The sequence below is a fragment of the Phalangium opilio genome, unplaced genomic scaffold (genome assembly GCF_054372755.1).
Source record: "Phalangium opilio isolate 3A_F unplaced genomic scaffold, DU_Popi_V2 ptg000217l_1, whole genome shotgun sequence".
Classification (NCBI taxonomy): domain Eukaryota; kingdom Metazoa; phylum Arthropoda; class Arachnida; order Opiliones; family Phalangiidae; genus Phalangium; species Phalangium opilio.
Window position 1 is genome coordinate 11,841,145 of NW_028324218.1, and position 22,636 is coordinate 11,863,780.

The 22,636-nt window shown below is 35.6% G+C and overlaps 1 protein-coding gene across 1 annotated transcript; it reads left to right on the top strand.

Annotated features, from left to right (window-relative positions):
- The first annotated feature begins 4,359 nt into the window (after positions 1-4,359).
- LOC149616323 (uncharacterized) lies at positions 4,360-8,182 on the top strand. Its single transcript, XM_089856432.1, has 3 exons — positions 4,360-5,432; positions 5,842-6,072; positions 6,143-8,182. Exons 1-3 carry the CDS (start codon positions 4,843-4,845, stop codon positions 7,899-7,901), a joined length of 2,580 nt encoding a protein of 859 aa, XP_089712558.1. The 5' UTR covers positions 4,360-4,842; the 3' UTR covers positions 7,902-8,182.
- Positions 8,183-22,636: the final 14,454 nt, after the last annotated feature.

The following is a 22,636-nucleotide window of genomic DNA, read 5'->3' on the forward strand; positions in this document are numbered from 1 at the left end:
ACGTAGGGGGAGGAGCTACACTTTTCAAAATAAAAAAGGACTCGCCTTATGTTTCCACCATCAATGGTTTAACGAGAGCCGCCTTAGTCATTCCAGCCCCTCCATACATTCCTGGTTGAATTACTGGCCATAGAGCTAATGGTAAAAATCGCGAACAACAAGATTTTGCCTTTGCGCATAGAAAGGACTAGCCTGTTGATGGACATTCAACTTTACAGTACATTGTAAAGGTATCTATGCTCCTTGGTTCTCGTTCCAAAACTTCCGTTGGCTGGGATCTCCGTCTTTAAGAACAAGCTGGTCCAGCAACCAGGGCATTTTTGCACACCCAATCAATGTTTAGGACATTGGTCCAGTCAGGCAGTGACCCCTATAAGTGTCTCAAAGTTACCTTATTTCCGTTCCTGATAAAAAGAAAACCGACATAATAGGCAGGGTTCATAAAACTTTGGAAAACAAATTTCCCTGAGATTTCAGGTTTATCCCCATATACTTCCCTGAGTTTCCCAGATTTTTCCCGTATATGGAGCATCCTATGGAGCAAATGTTAACGAAGGAGGAAGGGTAAATAGGACAATTACATAATCAAAGGACATCCCCGTATCTCTAATATAATCAGAGTTATGAGCCTCCAAAGTATACTGTAATGTTAATCCTATGGAGGGAATATTCACGAACATTTTGCTTAATTTTTCGGCCCCTGTTTGACGAAATCCCTAGTTTTTAGTATCGTTGGATGGGGGCAAATAAGATTATAACATACTCGAAGGACATCCCCTTATCTCTAGTAGAACCAGAGCTATGAGCCTCCAAAGATTAGTGAAATATTAATCCAATTGAGGGTATGTTCATATCATGAACATTTTGCTTAATTACTCGGCCTCTGTTTGACGCAAAGTTTCCCGATTTCCCTGAATTTTACTAAAAATTCTAAATTTCCCTGAGGTTTTTGTCAACTACACTGTAAAAAATAAGCGTACTTTAGCCATTCAAAAATGATAGTGGCCGTTTAATTTTGAACAAGCCTCTATTGACGCGTTCACATTCAAACAGAGACATTTAATTTTGAACAAGGAGTGTTTTAGGCATTCAAAACCAACCATGAGCATTCATTTTTGATCAAACTACCGTCATATCGATCAAAACTTAACTCTAGCATTCATTTTTGGACAGCTTATATATTACCATTCAAAAATGAATCCTTATCCCATACAATTTTGAATAACCGCCTTGAGCTAATGAAGTGTTCAGATTTAGTCGTTTTGGCGTTCTAATATGATTGGAATAGTATTAGTATTAGTATTAGTATTAAAACAAGAGCGTTTTAAACCGTATTCTCTTATTTTTCTAACCCAAATCCAAATCGACATTTGAATCTCCCGCCAAACATTTACCCATCCCATATGTACGTCACTTCCTCTTTCATTGCGGTATTTTTATTTCAGCATAAATTATACTAAGGTAATAAATTAATTATGTACGATAAATTAATTATCTACGATAATTATCTACGGCAAATTGATTATTTACGATAAATAAATTTAAAATTAGAATTTTACATTAGAATTTTACTCATTATAAAACTAAGCTTATCCTAAAGGTTTTGAACCGTTTAATTGAAATTATTTAAACTATTAGTGATGATCAATTGGCCAATATCGTAAATTAACCGATGTCAGAAACAATTTATTTAAAATCAATGAAACTAAAATATCAATATCAAACAATTTTCTACTGGAAAAGATATCATGCTATTCTTTATTTTTAATATATCATGTTAAATTTAAAAGAATATAAAATTTATTATTTTCTGACACAAAAATTTCCAGCTTCTTTGCTTAATTCTTAATTTTCAGCTCTAAAATAGAAGTTTAACGTTTTTTGATATTAAAAGAGAAATATATAATTTTTGTTTTATTTGAACTAGTTTTTATATAGGAACTTAAATCAATTGCCCATTTGTATGAGTACACTTACCGACAATTGATTTTACTAATCGAGACAATTACTGCGTCTTTTAATTAATATTTCATAATATACTACCTGAATATTTTTTAAATATTAAAGATTATATTGTTATTTTAGATTCATTGAGTTAAAATATTAGTTAAGCTTTGATATTGACATCCGTTAATTTACAATATCGGCTCGGCTAATGATGCTAATCTGTTTATGAAATTATATCGGAACTTCAAGTAGTAAATAAACAACACTTGAGCTATTAGTAAAAGAATATATTACGAACAAAAATGGTTTCACATAGATCACAAAAATTATACTTAGCTTAAAAAATTAATATTTAAATCAAAGTAGAAAATTCAGTTAAGCAAAGGCTTAGAGCTGCCGACTGAAAATATTAGCTTCCCGCGTACATTACTATAGACTCCCGTCTGTCTCCCGATAAACCTGAGGCGCCCTAACAGCGCACGGCTCTTCACAGCTGCAATCTCCACTCAGTATCATCTTAAGCTTAAAATACGAGGTTACCTACGTACATAATATCGAATCGCCGTGATAGCGAGGCGCCTAGGCGAACCTCGCGAGCCCCGACCATCGCTCGAAAGAGTCGAAAAGCGAACAACCTCGTCCGAGGGATCAGCCACTGGCGTATTCCCCCGGTATTACCTCTTTGGAAGTTTTAATGCCGTAAATTCGGGCGATATGCCTTTAATCCGTTCTAATATTGAAATAAAAACTGTAAAAGTAATCCCGAGTGTATTTCCGCGTTAAACGGCGTAATACTCTTCCCATCTTACACCCTTAGAAATACTTTATTACCGAGTGGCTTTCCCCTCGTCAATTGTTCCGTATAGAGACTAAAATTTTTGCAAACGCCATCTGGCGTGTGCAAAAATAAAAATGGCGACTATGGTGGACGTAGAAACACGATGGAATTCTTATATTAAAGATACTGGTAATAAATTTGTCCATACCGTCTTAAGCTAACCACGGAATTCTCACTCACACTTATCACAACAAAACATTAATGACGATCCTTTAAATGTTTTGTAGAAAACTAGAAATCATCGATAAACTTCTTAGCCAAGGCTTAATTTCCACCGCGCCGACAGACGCGAGCTATTTTCGCTCCCAAATTCACAAGATAAAATTAGTGGTAAAAGCGGAAGTGTGGAAGTTAATGCGCGTGGGCGCTAAAAATTGGGGTAACTATTTCTTTGGGAGTTAAGCGGTGTATAAATCCGCTGAGCTTTATGGCGAAACTTTGTTGTTACGGGCTTTTTAACCAGTTTCGTACTTCCCCGTTATTATGAACTCCTGATCAAAGCAATGTTCCCATCTTAAATAATTTAAAAGATATAAGTAATGGTGACTACGCGATAGGCTTCCTGCTAAGCACTGGAGACTACCTCTATAGAGTGCTGTCAGAAGCGCCGGTGTGACGTCACCCATGCTATTTTCCCTAAAAGAAAAAACGGTAACTGTCATGGCCGCCCATTGCTAAAGGCAGAGTTGTGACGTTTAACCTTCGATCTGACGTCACAACTGACAGCACTCTATTGGGCGACTGGTACCACCTAACGGATTCTTACAATAGGGGTAGTCCCGTGCTTCACTGGAAAACAGAAAGAGTATTGGCCATATTGAAAACGTGATTTCTCATATCTTTTTCAATATTGTAGACAAAAACATGGTTCTAATTGATATATTCATTATTTTAAAAGTTATTTCGATTAAAAAAGATACCCCTTTACTGAGAAACTAGAAAAAAAATATTATTAGATATGTATGTTTCATACATTCACTTACTTATTACTTTAGATAAGTGTAACGTAATTCTTATGGGGCGCCGTTCGAGACATAATTCGTAAATAAAGGTTTTTGTGTAATTCTAAAAGGTTTTCATATAATTCTAAAAGGTTTTCATATAATTCTAAAAGGTTTTCATATAATTCTAAAAGGTTTTCATGTATTTCTAAAAAGTTTTCATATAATTCTAAAAGGTTTTCATATAATTCTAAAAGGTTTTCATATAATTCTAAAAGGTTTTCATATAATTCTAAAAGGTTTTCATATAATTCTAAAAGGTTTTCATATAATTCTAAAAGGTTTTCATATAATTCTAAAAGGTTTTCATATAATTCTAAAAGGTTTTCATATAATTCTAAAAGGTTTTCATATAATTCTAAAAGGTTTTCATATAATTCTAAAAGGTTTTCATATATTTCTAAAAGGTTTTCATATATTTCTAAAAGGTTTTCATATAATTCTAAGAGGTTTTCATATAATTCTAAGAGGTTTTCATATAATTCTAAGAGGTTTTCATATAATTCTAAGAGGTTTTCATATAATTCTAAGAGGTTTTCATATAATTCTAAGAGGTTTTCATATAATTCTAAGAGGTTTTCATATAATTCTAAGAGGTTTTCATATAATTCTAAGAGGTTTTCATATAATTCTAAGAGGTTTTCATATAATTCTAAGAGGTTTTCATACAGTTCTAAATAGTTATATCTATATAACGGCATTGTGGCTCAAACGTAACAACTTTTGGTTTTAAATAAAGTTTATTTATTTAATAATCACGTTGTTTTTCTCCGTAAATCCATTAAATATTTTTAATCTTACAGAGGTTGTTGCCCTTAAAAGTAAGTGTTTTGTAGGCGAAATATATTATTATTAGACTGAAAGGGTCTACTGTGACCATCTCGAAACGGAATTTCCCACGGTCGTAAAAGAGCCCAAAATCGCTAGTTTTTCCCGACCCTTTAGTCGGTCTATTTCAGTTGTTTGGCGAGTCGCGCTTAGAATCAGGCTATAGTTTGGATAGAGTTAGTAAAAATCTTTAGTTGACATTTTGAAAATCGTATTTTGGCAATTAAAATGGCCGATGAAGAAAATTTAAATAGGAATTCATTGGGTGGTAATATTGGAGCAATAACATTAGACGCGCTACAAAACATAATCAGAAATCCGGATTTTGTAAGATCTATAAATGAAGCGGCAACCTCTCAACAACATTCTCCTGCCACTATCTCGCCAATGCCCAGGTTACTATCGTCTACTACAACTACTCGCCCAAATTTTCCAAGTTATTCAGTTCCAAACTTATCTGGACAAGAACAAAATTCTCCCTCTACCAGTACAGCCTTCACCAGTGGTCCACAGTTAAATGCTCGTAGTCATCAAGGCACCAGATTATCCCCACCCACTACTTCTGAATTATCGAGCTCCCAGAGGAACCAGGCATTAGAATCTAACTACAGTGGCTCAAGCTTTCAACCACTTGTTTCGACACAAATTCCACCGCAGTGCACAGTTTTGCCGGGAATTAGTAATTCAGCGAGTTCGAGTCACTGCAATCTTAATTCCAATGTAAACGATGGTCTTAGAAACCTTTTTCAACCAAGTTTCAGGAGGAGTGTTTTCAAGCCTAAACTTAGCATGACCAGGAATAAGCGATCCAAATTCAAGTGAGATTTTAATTGCAGTTTTAATTCTAAACGTTTCTTCAAATTATTACCGTGGATGGTTTTTAAGCTTAAATGTAAGCAATACAAGTTTAACATTTCAACGGAAAACGGGGGAATGTAGTATATGACAAATTTTAACGGTTTAAGGCGTCGCTTACATATTACGTAACCCCTTCTCTAATTTGGTAAAGAAACACATCAGACCCGTTTCTTTTCTTTACTCGTAATCCCTTTTGACTTTGAAAACCTCAACTGAATTTTATGATTATTTTAGACTTAAATTTTGTTTGAAAATATTAAGTAATAATTTGAAGCTAAACCTCCCCTGTAGCAACAATAACTTCTTCAAAAAGACCGAAACAGCTTACTACCCTCTCCACGTTACTTAATTGGTTTTGTCTTTTGATAGATCTGATCAATTTAAAGGCTGTTCTGGCTCTAGCAATCCAACTTTCCGAATGCCTGTTATTCTGCTTCTTGGACCAAGCACGGTAACTGTCCCCAAAGGAAAGAAGAAAAAGGTTTTGCACGAAAATAAATTTATTCGTGACTCTATGGAGTTTCAAAAGAGTTGGACCGAGATGGATGTACTAAGGGAGATAAGGCGAGCATTTAGGGATCAAATAGACGATGGAATAAAGTGAGTTTTCGTTTAATTCATTGCCAAATGCAAAGTGACTCAAAATTTTTACATCATTGATCCATTCTAGAATTGAGCTTCTCAATTCGTGTGGTGGTGCATTAGTGTACGCAGACGTGGAAGGCGATGAACTAAACGCGTCCCTAATTCATCGTATTTGGAGGCAGAAACCTCTCTATGTTAGACCCAGTGTAGAACTACTGCCATCTGACAGTTCAGAAGATACACAAAGTGAATATGTTCAAGATATATCAAGCGACGAAGATTCATTGCCTCTAATAAATATCTTGCCAACTCACAAGAAACGTCGAAATTCGACTCACGACCAAAACCATTCCGCAACAGTTCCTTCGGTGGATTACACTTTAGACCAGACACCAACTATTTCACCAATAACCGAAGCTAGTTCAGAAATAATAGGTATACCAAACTTTTACTTAAGTCAATCGTCCAGTGGTGATGGCTTACTTCAATCTGCAAGTAACCAAACCCAGAATCAATGCAACTCGGAGACTTCACAGTATGATAAATTTTTGGGGCTGTTTAATGATGAGACTTTGGAGGCATATGCTATTGATGATTATGCGGATGCAAGCGAACTCAACGAGATCATCGAGGAAAGCGAACCAAATAACATACCTTCTGGTGATGTTTCGAATACAGAAATCGTTAAAGCGACAGCCGATATAAAAGATATTTTGAAAGAACTTTCGGAACAAATAGATCCAAATAAACGTTTCTGTATAACCATTAATCGCAAGAAATTCATGGAATGTACATTGAGAGCTTTTAAGAGAAAGGGTTACGATCCCACTTTCAAAATGTCAGTCTGCTTTACGGATTGCTTGAACAACCGTGGTACTACCACTATCGATGCTGGTGGACCGACAAGAGAATTTCTAAGACTGTTGGTAAAAGAAATGGTTAACAGTCATGTTTTCACTGGCCCGAACGAGGCTAGAATTCTTTCGCAAAACACTGCAGCTCAAGCTCAAAACATGTATTTCTACGCTGGTCAAGCTTTCGCCGTTTCCTTGGTCCATGGAGGATCGGGTCCCCAAAGCTTATCGAAATTAACTTACAAGTCACTGGTTAAAGATGTGAAAGACTTGGAACCTTCGCTAGATGACGTAGGAGACTACGAAATTAAAGGGAAGTTGAAGGCCATTATGGACAGTGAAGATCTAGAGTCGTTGCAAGATGCTGCTTCAAACATTTCCGATCTTCGATATCTTGCTGGCTGTACTAAACCGATTCTGAAAATGGAAGACAAAGAGCGCGTATCGAAAGCTTTGTTACATTTTTGCGTATTTACGACTACTGTCGAAGCTAGACAGTGTTTCATCAACGGCTTAAAAACACTCGGACTACATGAGGCTATGAGCAAGCACATCGATGCGTTCGAGCCATTATTTTGTTACCAAAAGAATGACATATCAGCGTTCGAGTTCGTAAATTTGTTTTCCATCGTGAACTACACTGATGAACCTTTGAGCAAGTTCACGTTAGAAATGGATGTTATGGCGTACTTCCGAGATTACATTTTTGAATGTGAAGCTGGAGCCACGAAATCGACTGTCAAAGAATGGTTGATTTTTTCAACTGGTGCCGATGCGATACCACCATTAGGATTTAATGCAACCCCTTCCATTGGTTTTTTACATCCTTCAGAAAATACCCCTGAAGCTAAAAAGAAGGCAAGCTCTGTTCCTATGGCTAGTACGTGTGCACTTAGGCTTGATCTGCCTGTTATTCATGAAAGCTACGAGACTTTCTGTGAAAGTATGGACGAAGCCGTAAAAAGCGCTTTCGGCTTTGGCATACCATGATAATTTGGAGCGACTTTTCTACCTTTTTTTATTATTATTTTTACCTATTTTGATAGCTTTCAAACTTTTTATTAAATGCTAAAACCGTTTCAAAATATGTAATAATCAAGTTCTGATTGTTACTTAAAAGATAGTTATACGTCCATAAGTAGATTCATCAAAATATGTTAAGATAACACTTCACCTTTCTATTACGTATGGCCATAAGTACGGTAAAAATCCGTTAAAAGCGTTATTGGCTTCCACATAAAATATGTATTTGAAACTATTTTCTGTTTTTCTTTTTCATTTATTTTAACATAATGTGATGGCCTTCAAAAGTTATTAATAAATACTAAAACTGTTTACTGTTATTAAAATATAGAGTAATCAAGATTTTAAAAGGAAGATATCAGTGATAAGTTGAATATATTCTATATTTTAAATGTGTTTAAGTCAACACTTTTCATTATAATAATCATGAAGACATTTTCTTGTTAGGTTATTAATATACTGTATGTATCTAGTTACATTATTTTGAAAATAATAAAGAGCAATAATACAAATTTCAAATTATGTTATTTAAATGTAACTCTGTTGTTCCCCGGTCTTAAACAAACAACTAAATTAAATGAAGGGGATATTTTTATGGTATTAAGACACATTAGTAAAACTAACAAACCCACGGAATGATAAAAGAGTTATAATGCTAGCATAAACATTAACTCCATGGCTATCATCATTGACAGCAGATTCAATTAAATTAATTATCTCATCGTGTACTTCATTACCAGGAAAAAATTGGCACTCATCTACAAGAACAGTGTTATCAGTTTCCATCGGTATATGAATTATGTCATCTACCCCATAAAGAACAGGGTCATTTTCGTATTCATTATTTTCGGTTTCTAAGTCTATTGAATTCATTCGAGACATAGTCCATAATTGTATTGGAGAATGGGAATTTTCTGTGCTAAGGGAGTGGTGGTTCCAGGAGTTCATGAGTGATTGGCAAGATTCTCTAATTCTTGGTACAAAAACTAAATGTAGAGCGTACAAATGCATTTCGTTATCTGGGTCTAATACCCCTTGATCTTGCATATGCAAGAAAATATTTCTAAAATGAGAAGAGACGAGGCGATTTACTTCTCTCCACAAGCGTTCTATGCGTTGATTGTGAACAGATAGACCAGTAATAAAACTACCGCGGTTAAGGCCTCTATTTAGAAGCATGTACCTTGCAACATCGACATTTTCGGAACCTTTATCTCCTCGAACACGTTGTGGAAGGCCATAACTTTGAACTCCCTCGTCGAAAAGCTTTAAAACGCTGTCTGCTCTGTTGTTTGATAGGCATTGAAGATAAATTAAATATCTACTATACCCATCAACACAACCGTGGAAAACGAGCCTCCAAGCTATTAATTTATGATTACTGTCCATGTGCCTATTGAAAAAATATCAGTAATATTAACATTTGTAAAGGATAATGCGATTTGACGGGTAATTTAAATTTTGTGGTGAGCTAAACCGTTCATCGACTACAGTATTCCAACAATCGTCTATGGAATTCTAGGGGTCTCTATACATTAGACCAATTGCTTCTAAACTGTCCCCCAATTATTCGGGGAGTAAAGTAGGCAAGTACCTTTTCGACACCCAAAATAACGTTTAAAAACCGTTTATGTGTGCTTTTTGTGTCAAACCGAATACAGATGGAACTTCAGCTGTTGCACACAGGGATATCTAAACTAGGTAAAATAAGTTTCATGAACGTACCAAAGAGCGTTGGCACATCGAACGTTGTATCGCCTTCTCGTTATTGGGTGTCTTTGTCTCAAAGCCCTGCCGACTGGATCAAGTAAATTTAACCTTTCACGAACTCTCCATCTCGGAACTCTTATTCCCAAGCTTCTTAGACCCCCTATAACATATGTTTCTCCAATGTTAGGGTTACAATTCAAAATGGTAATAATATGGTTGTCCAGTTGAAAGTCATTAAGAGGTTCAGTTCGTTCATTCACAATACCAAGATTTGTACGATGGCGCAACAGTGTTCTCGTGCTTATACCTAAAAACGCAGCTGTCCTAACCCAAGAAAACTGAAGTGTGTCCCTACAAAAGACTATCTGTTCTCTAGTTAAATTATAACTAGGTCTTCCTGCAGAGCCTTGGCAGAGAATAGGGCACATGTATGGTTCATCTATGTTTTCATTACTTAGCAGAGCATCTTCTATCTCATTAACCATCGCCGAGACTCCACGGTAAACGATTTCGAATAACTCGAGTAAACTGTCTTGGCGATGACAATTATTTTGCAAAGAAGATAATAGCGCTTCTAAAATTCTGCAGTGACCTTGCAATCGTCGGTGGTTTATTTCTAAAACATTAATATCGTTGGAATACCTATGTCTTAAGCTCTCTTCCAAAGCGTGCTGCAGTTCAAGCAGATAATCGTTTATTTCATTACACAAAGCTCCTCGAATTAAAACGAACTCGACCAACACGACTATGCATATGAAACTACCGAGCTTCATTTTATATGAATTAGTATTAACGAAGACTGGAGATTCAAACTAGGTACATAAAAATGATAAAATCGAGAGATTGACACAACTTCATCACCACGCGGTATCAAGCAATGCTTTAGCAGGCCGCCGTAAATAAGACACTGGTGGGTGCCGGTATGTTGCGCACAGAAACGGTTCTTATTTCTTCTAAAATATTATTCCTGTAGAAAATTATATTTTTTAGAACTACAAATATATGAAAACCTTTTAGAATTATATGAAAACCTTTTAGAATTATATGAAAACCTTTTAGAATTATATGAAAACCTTTTAGAATTATATGAAAACCTTTTAGAATTATATAAAAACCTTTTAGAATTATATAAAAACCTTTTAGAATTATATAAAAACCTTTTAGAATTATATAAAAACCTTTTAGAATTATATAAAAACCTTTAAGAATTATATAAAAACCTTTAAGAATTATATAAAAACCTTTAAGAATTATATAAAAACCTTTAAGAATTATATAAAAACCTTTAAGAATTATATAAAAACCTTTTAGAATTATATGAAAACCTTTTAGAATTATATGAAAACCTTTAAGAATTATATAAAAACCTTTAAGAATTATATAAAAACCTTTAAGAATTATATGAAAACCTTTTAGAATTATATAAAAACCTTTTAGAATTATATGAAAACCTTTTAGAATTACATGAAAACCTTTAAGAATTACATGAAAACCTTTAAGAATTACATGAAAACCTTTATTTAAGAATTTTATTGTGAAAACCTTTTAGAATTATATGAAAACCTTGTAGAATTATATGAAAACCTTTTAGAATTATATGAAAACCTTTTAGAATTATATGAAAACCTTTTAGAATTATATGAAAACCTTTTAGAATTACATAAAAACCTTTATTTACGAATTATGTCTCGAACGGCGCCCCATAAATTCTTTGATGTTGAATAATTAAGTTTTTAAATATCCTAGCAATCTTAGGCAATGGAAACCACACAGGTAATTAAAACTCATCGATCTGAGTGTGTCAAATGTTTTTAATAGAAATACAGGTTGTTTCAAAAAGAATGGTGTGACCGAAATAAAGCGCAGTTGTATGGCCAATTTTGAGTCCCAAAATTCTTTATCACATTTTCCCGTTAAAGCACCCGTTTACAAGGATTGTCTACCATTGGGTCGAATCCCATTGGATAGAATGTCTTGTTCGACCGAATCCCGTTGGACCGAATACCGCAATTTGGGCGGATTTCCAATGATGAATTTTCCTTTAATTTGTGTGGGGTTTTTTTTCAAATTTTTGTTTTTTAAGTTAGTATTTATTCGTATGATCAGAGCTAATGGTTTCATTTGAAATGCGAATATCTTAGTACAAAAATAAAGAACAATATTATTCAAAAAAGGAGTAACGTTATATCGGAAGTGAATATAAAATGTAATTTTTCGGAAAAGGCATATTAATTTGGAAAGTCAATGAAGATAACCTTCAATATTTTGGAAAAGGCGTAACATTTTACTTTTTTTTATAAAATATTTCTAACCTAACCTTTGGAAAAGGCATATTAATTTGGATAGTCAATGAAGATAAACTTCAATGCTTTGGAAAAGGCGTAACATTTTAGTTTTTCTTATGAAATATTACTAGCCTAACTCTAACCCAACCTTACCTTTAAGACAACTCCCTCCCAAATACTGACGGCGCTCGATGCCGCTTAACTTCTTCGATCATCCAACTCACTTCATCCATTGCGCTACTGGAGCTCGGCAACTGAAGGAAAACGCTGTTATTTTATATGTGTAAACCCATCCCATTCAGTCGAAAGCTATTCCATATAACTATTCCCATTGAGCCGAAAATCGCTCTTTGGGCTATAAATTGTTTTAAATTTGGCTACAATTGTACAAATCTGAATTCGGTCCAACAGGATTCTATCCAATAGGAGTATACCGTTTACAAGTTATAATTAGAGTATTTTACGAATGTATAATTAAATTTAACTAAGTAATCGAAAGACACAAAATAGCCCATAGGATCTTCTGTACTTCGATGCTACCACTCTTTTTCTAAAAGTTCGTAATATTTTATAGAAATAAGTTGCTCAAATATGAATTATTGTTAATTGTTGTTCGAATAGATTAAAAACTCTGTTCCATGTTTAATTATATTTTATTAGATATAAATAAGTACTGCTATTTTTATAGCTTTGAAATAAGAACATATTTTTGATTATTAACGTTTCTGGTCGCCATTTTTCATAATAATGTTTGTACTTATTTTTGGTTAAATATAAAAATTCATCTGATTTTAGTTATAGTTTAAAAGCTTGAGATTTTAGTCACTTTCGTGCCCTTGCAAATACACTGATCATAAATAAGAATTAAAACGCAAGTCTAAAGTCTCTCGCCGGAAATATGTACCCTTCCATCTCCGTGAAAGAATTGGTATATATCTCTCCGATAAAGGTACGTACAAAGGCTAATTAATGGGTGTAGCTAAACTGAAATAGATAATTATCCTTACTCGTCACGATGTTCATTGTAACTTTCTGTTTGCTACCTGGCATTTAAAAAACCCAGCCCACCGGGGTTTATTGGATATTTGGGTTTTTTATCTTCAGTAGTTGTGTGCATAGTATAAATTGTCATTGAAAAATAAGTTCTTAATAAAAAAGTCTTAAAATAGAATGATAGAATAGAAGTTTAATGTGCATAAAAAGAATCACGGGGGATTCACGGGATTATACACAGGGAAGGGGTATATACATATTTTAGAAACTATTTACAGCAAGTTAAGGAACAAATTAAAAAACAAAAAAAAAAATGTCAGGTAACAATAATAAATGGAATATTTACAAAATTTACAGAGTGACTGAATGAGGAACTATTACCAGTAAATTGAGAAAACATAAATATTAACAATTCAAAGTGAAATACACAAAATTAATAGAAAAACCATGAAAATTTTAAGAAAGAGAAGCTAATTACAGCAAGTTGAGATAACATTTAAAGATTAAACAATTCAAATTTAAGTTCACAAAATTTAATAGAAAAAAGATCAAAATGTTCAGTAAATTTGTTACACGTGCTTTGCATTCGAATTAATGGGTTTAAGCTAATTTTCGGTAAATAAAAGGTGGAGCGGTTTCGCGATGTCCGATAGACCCGAAATTTTAATTTTTCTAAAAGGGCTGGTAAGTAAACAAAGTTATGGAGGAGTTTATATACAAATTTGATTTCATAAAGATCTAAGAGACAGCGCAAAGTTGGAAGGGCTAGAATATCTAGTAAAAATAAATAGTCATAGCGAGCTTTGGGTATGAAATACGTGTGGCAATATTCAACAAATTTTCTCTGAATACGTTCAATCTTATCAAAGAGGTAGGCACTAACGCCACCCCAAGCAACCCATCCAAATACGGCACGAGATCGTACAAGGCTAAGGTACAATAGTCGGAAATGTACAAGTGAGCCAAGTTTCCGGGTAAGTTTTAGGACTACACCTAGAGTGCGCCTACATCTATTGACACATCCGTGAACATGATCAGAGAAAAGGAGATTTGAATCAAAGACAACACCAAGATCTTTGGTCTTATCTTTGATAGGTATAACAGAATTATCAATAATGTAACTAGTGAGAATGGCTTTACTTATGCGTCGAGTGTAGGTAACATGAACTGATTTTAAAGGATTTATCGGTATATTATTAAGTTTACACCATTGGGCCACAGCGTCGAGATCCCTTTGCAAAAGCAATCTATCGTGGTCTGAATCGACTACTTTAAAAATTTTGTTATCATCTGCAAACTGAAGCAGGTTGGAGTGAATAACTTTGAATTGAAGATCATATAAATATATATTAAAAAGTAGAGGCCCCAGGGACGAACCCTGTGGGACTCCACAATTGACTGGATATGTTACCGAAGACAATGAACCATTGCACTTGATTACGTTTGTACGACTGTGCAAATAATTACAAATCCAATCCAGAAGAACACCGTTAATGCCAAGAATAAATAACTTATCTCGTAAGAATCTATGAGGAACTCTGTCAAACGCTTTGGCAAGGTCTAAGTAAATCACGTCGACTTGACCGCGAGTCTCAACCACAGGGGCGACGAGGTTCATGAAAGCAGCGTGATTTGTGTCCACGCATTTGCTAGGGACAAAACCATGCTGGCAATCATTTGGGAACATGGTAAACCAACGCTGGACGTGGGTATGCATCACCTTATCAAAAACCTTAGCTAGAGCACACAATAATGAGATCGGGCGGTAATTCTTGGAGTCACAAGCGGCACCAGATTTAAATACGGGTACCACAACAGCCTGCTTCCAAAGGGAAGGGAAAATGCCAGTTGAAAGTGATAAATTAAAAACATGTTCCAACAGAGGTATGAGGATATCCCCGCAACCCTTGATGACAAAAGGGGGAACACCATCGACCCCTGTTGAGAACTTAGCTGGAAGTTTAATGATTGCCTGGTGTATGTCGGCGAGTGATATGGTCTGATTAGAGTAAGGGTGTGTAACTAAGTGAGAGCTATCAAATGTGTAAGTGTCGGCAGGGTTCGTATTATCGACAGCAATTGCTGAAAAATGGGTCCTGAAAAGTTCCGCAAGCGTGTGAGGATCAGAGACCAATTCCTTACCCCGTTTTAAAGCAAGGGAATTGGTCCTATCCCGAAGGTTTCCCTTGACAAATCTCCAAAATTTCTTTGGATGCGAATGAGCATCCTGGCACGTCGACTTGAGCATAACGGCACGATCACGAGCGAGAAGTCGTCGAGCAGTAGCACGAAGTCTACGAAATTCAATACCATCAGTGATCGCACCAGTACGCTTCATTTTCCGAAAGAAGTAACGTTTTCTGCCAAGAGTCATTCTAAGATCTGAAGAATACCAATGGGGATATTGCGATTTGCCGTGCTTAGGTTTTTTAGGGATTGCCAGATTCATGGTGTCAACGAGACGATTGGTAATAGTATCGACACAGTAATCAACATTTGTGGAAGTAAGAACGTCTGTCCAATCATAATCGCGAAGGGTGGTATAAAGGAGATGGTAGTCCCCTTTAGCGTAAGCAAAGGCAGAGCCCCGAGGTGGAGACTCAGGGCCAAGGTCAACGGTAAGTGTAACAGAGAAAGGCGGGTGAAACTTATCAATCTCAACAAATGGGTCATCGAGAGGTTCAACTAGTAATCCATTAATATTAGTCAGGCACAGATCTAAGAGATTAACTGTGCTAGAAGGAATGTTAACTTGGGTCAAATTAAGAGTAAAGCATAAATCAATAATTGGTGCAGCTTTAGATCGAATGAGGGAAGAGCAGCCCTGACTGCTACAAAGCGTCCAATCGACGCCCGGTAAATTAAAGTCGCCAAAAAAGATAACATTAGTCTCGGAAGAGTCAATGTCCGTTAATAATCGGTTAGTGTACTGTTTATACTCTAGGTCGGATAGGCTGGGGGGAAAATATGTAGTACCAAGAAGTAACGAACGACGGGAAGCCAGTTGAATTTCGAAAATGTTTCATAAAAAATATTAAATAATATTAAATAGAACTTACGAAGTTAAAACAACAGATATCTTAAACCATCTTCAAAACGAAATTATTCATGCATTCAAATTCATCAATGAGTTTTATTACGTGGATTTTTTATGATGGGTAAAACCCAATAAAACTCGTGGGTTTTTCGAACTGGGTTTCTTAATTCGAACCCTACCATACGTCCTGCCCTCCGATTAGAGATATTCGAATTTAGGAAAATTAAATTAAAGTCATTTTTTTTCATTGAAAGTTTTATGAATTTACGTAGTTGTAAATATTTGTCCGGAGCCTCCGAGATATCTAGGCCCGTGCGTTTCGGTTTTTATGTGGGGAAATATCCAGTTTCATAGAGGAAATGTTTTCACCCAATACGTGTACTAGATAGCGCTTTTATTGCAGTTGCGAAGGTGTCTTCCATAAATTGTCGCTCATATTTTAGGGGCCAATTATAAAAAAAATTATGAGAGAGAAAGTTTTAACCCTTAACGTAATTGTTTTAGACGCTATTTATTTTTTATTGAATTTTTTGGTTAGATTGTGTGGACAACAAAATTAAATACGAAATTTTAACATTGTTGTTTTTTAAGTAAAACAAGACTTCTTGAAGTTGCTAAATGATCTTAAGTTAATTATACCATAAGAGGATTTTTTTAATCCTTTGTAACCTTTAATTTTTTAACCTTAGCTTTTTTATCCTTTACTTCTTTGGCATGATTGTTTAATAAAGGTCTTCGGAAATTTCTAAAATATTTTTTTACTCTCCGGGACCTCGGTTTCACCGCTCTACGACTATGCCTTTCCCAAATATTGTAGCAGTCGACGTTGTCACGAGGCTGAACTTATTTTTATTTCACGATACTAAAAGCGCCCCCAAGTGAGAAAACATGGCGAACTAAATTAGTTAAAAAAATATTCTCGCTTCACAATAGGCACGGGCCTAGATATCTCGAAGGCTCCGATTTGACATTATTTCAATACCGTTAACGTATAGGCCTACATTTTGTAAAACGTTTTGATTGGTAGATTTTCCGATTAACCATTTCCATATTTCTTCCGGCCGAGAATTATTTCAACGAACAACATGGCGACACAAACGGATAGAGTCGATAAAGTGAGGTGAAACACGCTAGAAACAGCAAATAAGGTCAGGTCGGACACGGTCTTCATTGGACGTTCCCATTTGACGAAATTCATAGCGTAATCCGCTGAGAAATCAAAATAACTAAACACTTTCGTCTCGAAAAACATGAGCATTCTAAATAAAAATCAATACCAAATTAATTTGCATTTAAGAATTTAAGAAAATATCGAATATCAATTACGCTTTTTCGTAATTTTCACGAAAATCTGGGTTGGTGAAAACGGATGAATTGGCAGGCAAGACGATGTTATCGCTTTTAAGGGCTTTTGAAAAATGGAATCCATCTAATTTGGTTTTCCATTGGCTGATGATGCCCATGTCTTGCATAAGAACGAAACCCAACGTAGCAGATAATATTTGTTTGTTCAAAAGCAATGCTTTGTGGCCATGCAGAATTTTCTCGTACACTTCCGTCGAAACCAGGTCGAAAATGCCGCAAAAATTCTCCTCTTTCAAATAATATTTCATCCAGTTATCGAGCCCTTCCTCTTGCTTGCCCTTAATAGACCATTTTGTTAATTTCAGAAAGAAGCAGACCTTGCGCGTTTTATTTAGGAGAAAACTGAACTGACAAACACTTACTCTATTTCTTAGAAAGTGGTAAACCAATCCGTCTTTCAACATAAGTGGTTGAACATTGGCGTGAAACTGCATGTATTGAAGATCTTCGATCGTTTCGATAAAAAAATATTTTTCACTGAAGAACTCAGACTTGAGGAAACAACTCATGAGAAACCCGATAAACGTGACGCCAATTAGCCAAAACGTGTAGGCGAGACGCTCTAAAAGATGATCCAATTGACTAGGGTACGCTGCGTGACGCGGGACAAAATAACTTTTCATTTAGGGAACACAGCGTTTTTGAGAGATTAAATTACTTACGTTCAAAGAAAAATACAGAAAAGATATCCCATAAAACTATCAGATATTGCCTGATTACTTGATTTAAGTTATTTCTTTGCTTAGTTACGAGGGCGTGCCACAATTTGTGAGTTAATAATAATGATATAATAATGGCGAAAAGACAAATGCCGACAGCAGACTGGAAGTATAGTCGATTAAAAGTCTGGAATCACACGTACATGTACACGATCATGACTAGATATACCATGCAATCCATTGACAAGAATGAGAGTGAAGTTGATAGTGATAATTTTGGTGCCGCTGACAATATGATCGTCTCGGTGGAGTCATAAAAACCACTGGAAATAAGTCCTTTCATCATGCTTAAGGTGGTCATGTCCACTGGAGCAAGGATGACGTCCAAACTCTGAAAATTCCTCAGCAAACTGAATACTAACTAATGTACACTATGTGCTTAAGCATCGATCTAGGTAATGCACCCTACAATCTAATCAGATTTTCCCTAAGCTATGGTTTAAACTCTGTAGCTTACAGATGGTAGTTCTCCACCCTTGGGAATGTCCATGACGTCCAAGGCGCTGATAGGTTCGAAAAGAGCGCTATTGAACAAAAACTTATCTTGAAAACATCAACTATTTTTCAAACCATTTTAACCATTTACGTCAAATTATGAATTTTAGTTCCGAATTCGACGGCATCCAAACATCTTTTCTTTTGTAGTGGAAGTAAATCCAACTCCTAGGAAATATAATTTTATAAAACCAGAATGTTATAAAACGTGATTTTAATGTTAAATCGGATCCTCCGAAATGATCTATAGGCCCGTGCCTATCGCGAAGAGAGAATATTTTTTAACCAATTTAGTTCGCCGTGTTTTCTCGCTTGGTGGCGCTTTTAGTGCCGTAAAATAAAAATAAGTTCAGCCTGTGACCCCGTCGACTGCTACAGTATTAGAGCGGTGAAACCGAGGTTGCGGATAGCAAGAAAACGTTTTAGAAAATTTCCGAAGACGTTTTTAATTAAGCATGGGCGAATACCATTTTTTGACTGTCGAGTCGAATATCGATTATCCAAATATTTTCTTATCGAATACCGAGGCGAATAACTGTTTGGGAACCGAATACCGAATAAAAACCTCGAATAGTAAAATCACTATTCGATATTCGTTCGATTAATTGAAATGACGCGAAACGAATACCGAATCGAGTACAAGATATTCTCGTATTAATTAGCTGCCACCTTTTCCAAGATATTCTCCTATTAATTAGTTGCCACCTTTTCCTAAATATTCTCCTATTAATTAGTTGCCACCTTTTCCAAAATATTCTCCCAAAACTTAGTTGCCACCTTTTCCTAAATATTCTCCTGTTAAGTAGCTGACAAATTTTCTAAAACATTCTCCTACTAATTAGCTGCCACGTTTTCCAAAATATTCTCCTAATAGTTAGCTGCCGCCTTTTCCTAAACATTCTCCTACTAATTAGCTGCTACCTTTCCAAAATATTCTCCTAATAGTTAGCTGCTACCTTTTCCAAAATACTCTCCTAATAGTTAGCTGCCACCTTTTCCAAAACAATGGTTCCAATAATTCGTTGCCACCTTTTCCAAAGTATTCTCCTATTAACTAGTTGGCACCTTTTCCAAAACATTCTCCTACTAATTAGCTGCCACTTTTTCCAAAATATTCTCCTTATAGTTAGCTGCCACTTTTTCCTAAACATTCTCCTACTAATTAGTTGCCACCTTTCCAAAATATTCTCCTAATAGTTAGCTGCTACCTTTCCTAAACATTCTCCTACTAATTAGTTGCCACCTTTCCATAATATTCTCCTAATAGTTAGTTGCCACCTTTCCATAATATTCTCCTAATAGTTAGCTGCTACCTTTTCCAAAATATTCTCCTAATAGTTAGCTGCCACCTTTTCCAGAACAATGATTCCAATAATTCGTTGCCACCTTCTCCTAAATATTCTCCTATTAATTAGCTGCCACCTTTTCCAAAACATTCTCCTACTAATTAGCTGCCACCTTTTCCAAAATATTCTCCTAATAATTAGCTGCCACCTTATCCTAAACATTCTCCTAATAGTTAGCTGCCACCTTTTCCTAAACATTCTCCTAATAGTTAGATGCCACCTTTTTCAAAAAAAATGCAATTCTCTTCATTATCAATCACTCTTAAAATTAAATTTTGCATTTCAAACATCAATATATATATACAACGAAAACTGTAGGGTAAAAAAATTCCTTAGAAAAAGTTTAAACGTTTGCTTTTTAAATTTTGATATATTTTCTCAAAACCGCACATTTGGACTGTTTTCGGTTGAATGGGAAACGCGTTCGGTCGAATGGGACACAAGGATCCAGATAGGGTGAAATTATTTCCTCTATGAAGCTGGATATTTTCCCACAAAATAAATTTATTAAATATACCTCAAGAATCCCGTACTTCAGATAGACCTCTTCCGTAAATCTGTTGGAAAATAAAATAATGTTACAAGGAACTGATATTATCGGTTACATCCAATAAATACTCACTTGTACTTGAAGAATCTATCGGGAAACAGTTTTTCATATTTAGCAGTGGCGACCGACATCTTTGAATATCCTCTACGCAATGAATAATTCGCTTGACAACCAACTTACGCGAAACTTGTGCAAATAAACAAATGCATATTGATATTGATCTCTTTAAATGTTTGCTTTTGAAAAGTGAATTATCGTTGTAGTTATCAAATTTACCCAAAATCCGTTGCCACGTGAATACAGTATTTACCGTAACTCAGTCGCTAAATTTTATAGAAATAATGCCATTTACCCGAAACGCCAAGAACTGTTTTGTTGAAAAGCTCTTTCATTATGTTTATTTACTCACTTCGCCATTCGCTTACTTTAGTGAGTGACCTGACAGTATACGTAACAAAAACGAAACGATAGAAGACAACTTCGTATAATTACCCTTGGGGTATAATATATGAAGAGTAATGTTTCAAATCCCCGGTTTTTCACATAATTGTCGACCGAAAGTAATCTATCCAAAAAATAATTACAAACTTAATTGTGTTTAGTATGCGAAGAAAAAAACTAATCATAAGGCTCGACACGAATTTAATCAACCAAAGTAAATAAACCCTAGTTATGAAACTCTATGGAACTGATCGCCTATATTGGATTTTAATGCATTTCTAGGGAAGTAGAATTCGGGTTAACGATTTAGTCCATTAAACAGTCCTCGCTCAAAGATAGGCGTCTTAAATAGTATAGATATAGAATCATCTCTAAGAAATCAGTAAAATACCATATTCATACAACTCCTAAATTTTTCGAAAGGCTGTATTGTCTACAAAGACAGTTTTATTAATATCAGAAGCCGATTAGGCTTTACACATGAAGTACGTAACATGTGCCTGGGGGAGCTACACGATATTTTCTAAGCTCCTAGGAAAGAACGTCCCCTTACGCGGAGGGAAATAGTTCAGTAACGAGGCTCCTTCGGATCCTTTCGATCCTCTCGCCTAAAGAGCCGATTTACCACGTACCTAAATTCGAGAACTACTATAAAGACAGAGTAGGGTGTCTAAAATATTAGTAGTAAGATTTTGAGAGTTAGACCTGTGGGGGAACCGGGGGATCTGAGTTGGCGCTTGGCGCTGTTGGAGCCACTGCCGCCGTCGAGATAGTTGGCACCCAAGGGTATCTTATCATAACTGATAAGGAGAAATGTTTTCGATGGCACCCTCTTATTGACTTTGACAATGTGATGGTGGAAATATATCTAAGTATATTGGCTCGAATGTTTTTCAACGCCATGTTGACTTTTGGTAACGTGGTGGAACAATGTGGCGGGGAAATACGTACGGGAAAATACGTGTGGGGAATTATTTGTTTTCGATGGCGCCCTCTTATTGTCTTTGCCAATGCGGTGGTGAGATATATTTGTGTTTAAATATATCTACCAAGCGCCATATTGACTTATTACAACGTGGGGGAAATATTTCTATAGTAAACTTCACCTAAAACTAGAATTGATCATTATTTTGTGGCGCCTTCTAAAGTCAACATGATTAGAGTATAAAGATCCCCCAAAGATTAGAGCATACTTTATTCTGTTCCTGACTTCAGACTTGAATGTTTCTGAGCTATTATCCCAAGCGTTTTCTTAGTAAAATTGTGCAGAGGGTAGGATTTTACTTTCTTTTACAAGTCTTAGGAAGAGAGATTACAAGTTTAATTTTAGATAATTTAAATTTTAAGAATGTTTGAATGCAAAGTTTGCAAGCGTCAGTATACTACGAATAAGCTTCTCATGAGGCATATTCGTGAGAAGCATGAGGGGATTAAATTTCCTTGTACTGATTGCTCCGCAATCTACACAAGACGTCAGAAATTAACGCTACACCGGGCCAAGTTTCATAGCGATAATAAAAGGCGGAAAATTGATGACGCCGGTCCTTCGACCTCATTAACCGTCCCCGTTCGAGACTCCCACCCCGTTGCGGACGCCACTCCTAGAGCGTCGTCGAGTTTATCGGTCCCCACGTTAGACGATCCGACTGGACAGGCGCGATGCGCTGATTCTGATCTTCTGGATGACCTGACAAGCCAGGAGAACGAGGATATCCACGATTTTATGGATACGATGGAAGCGGACAACCCGCAACCCTCCAC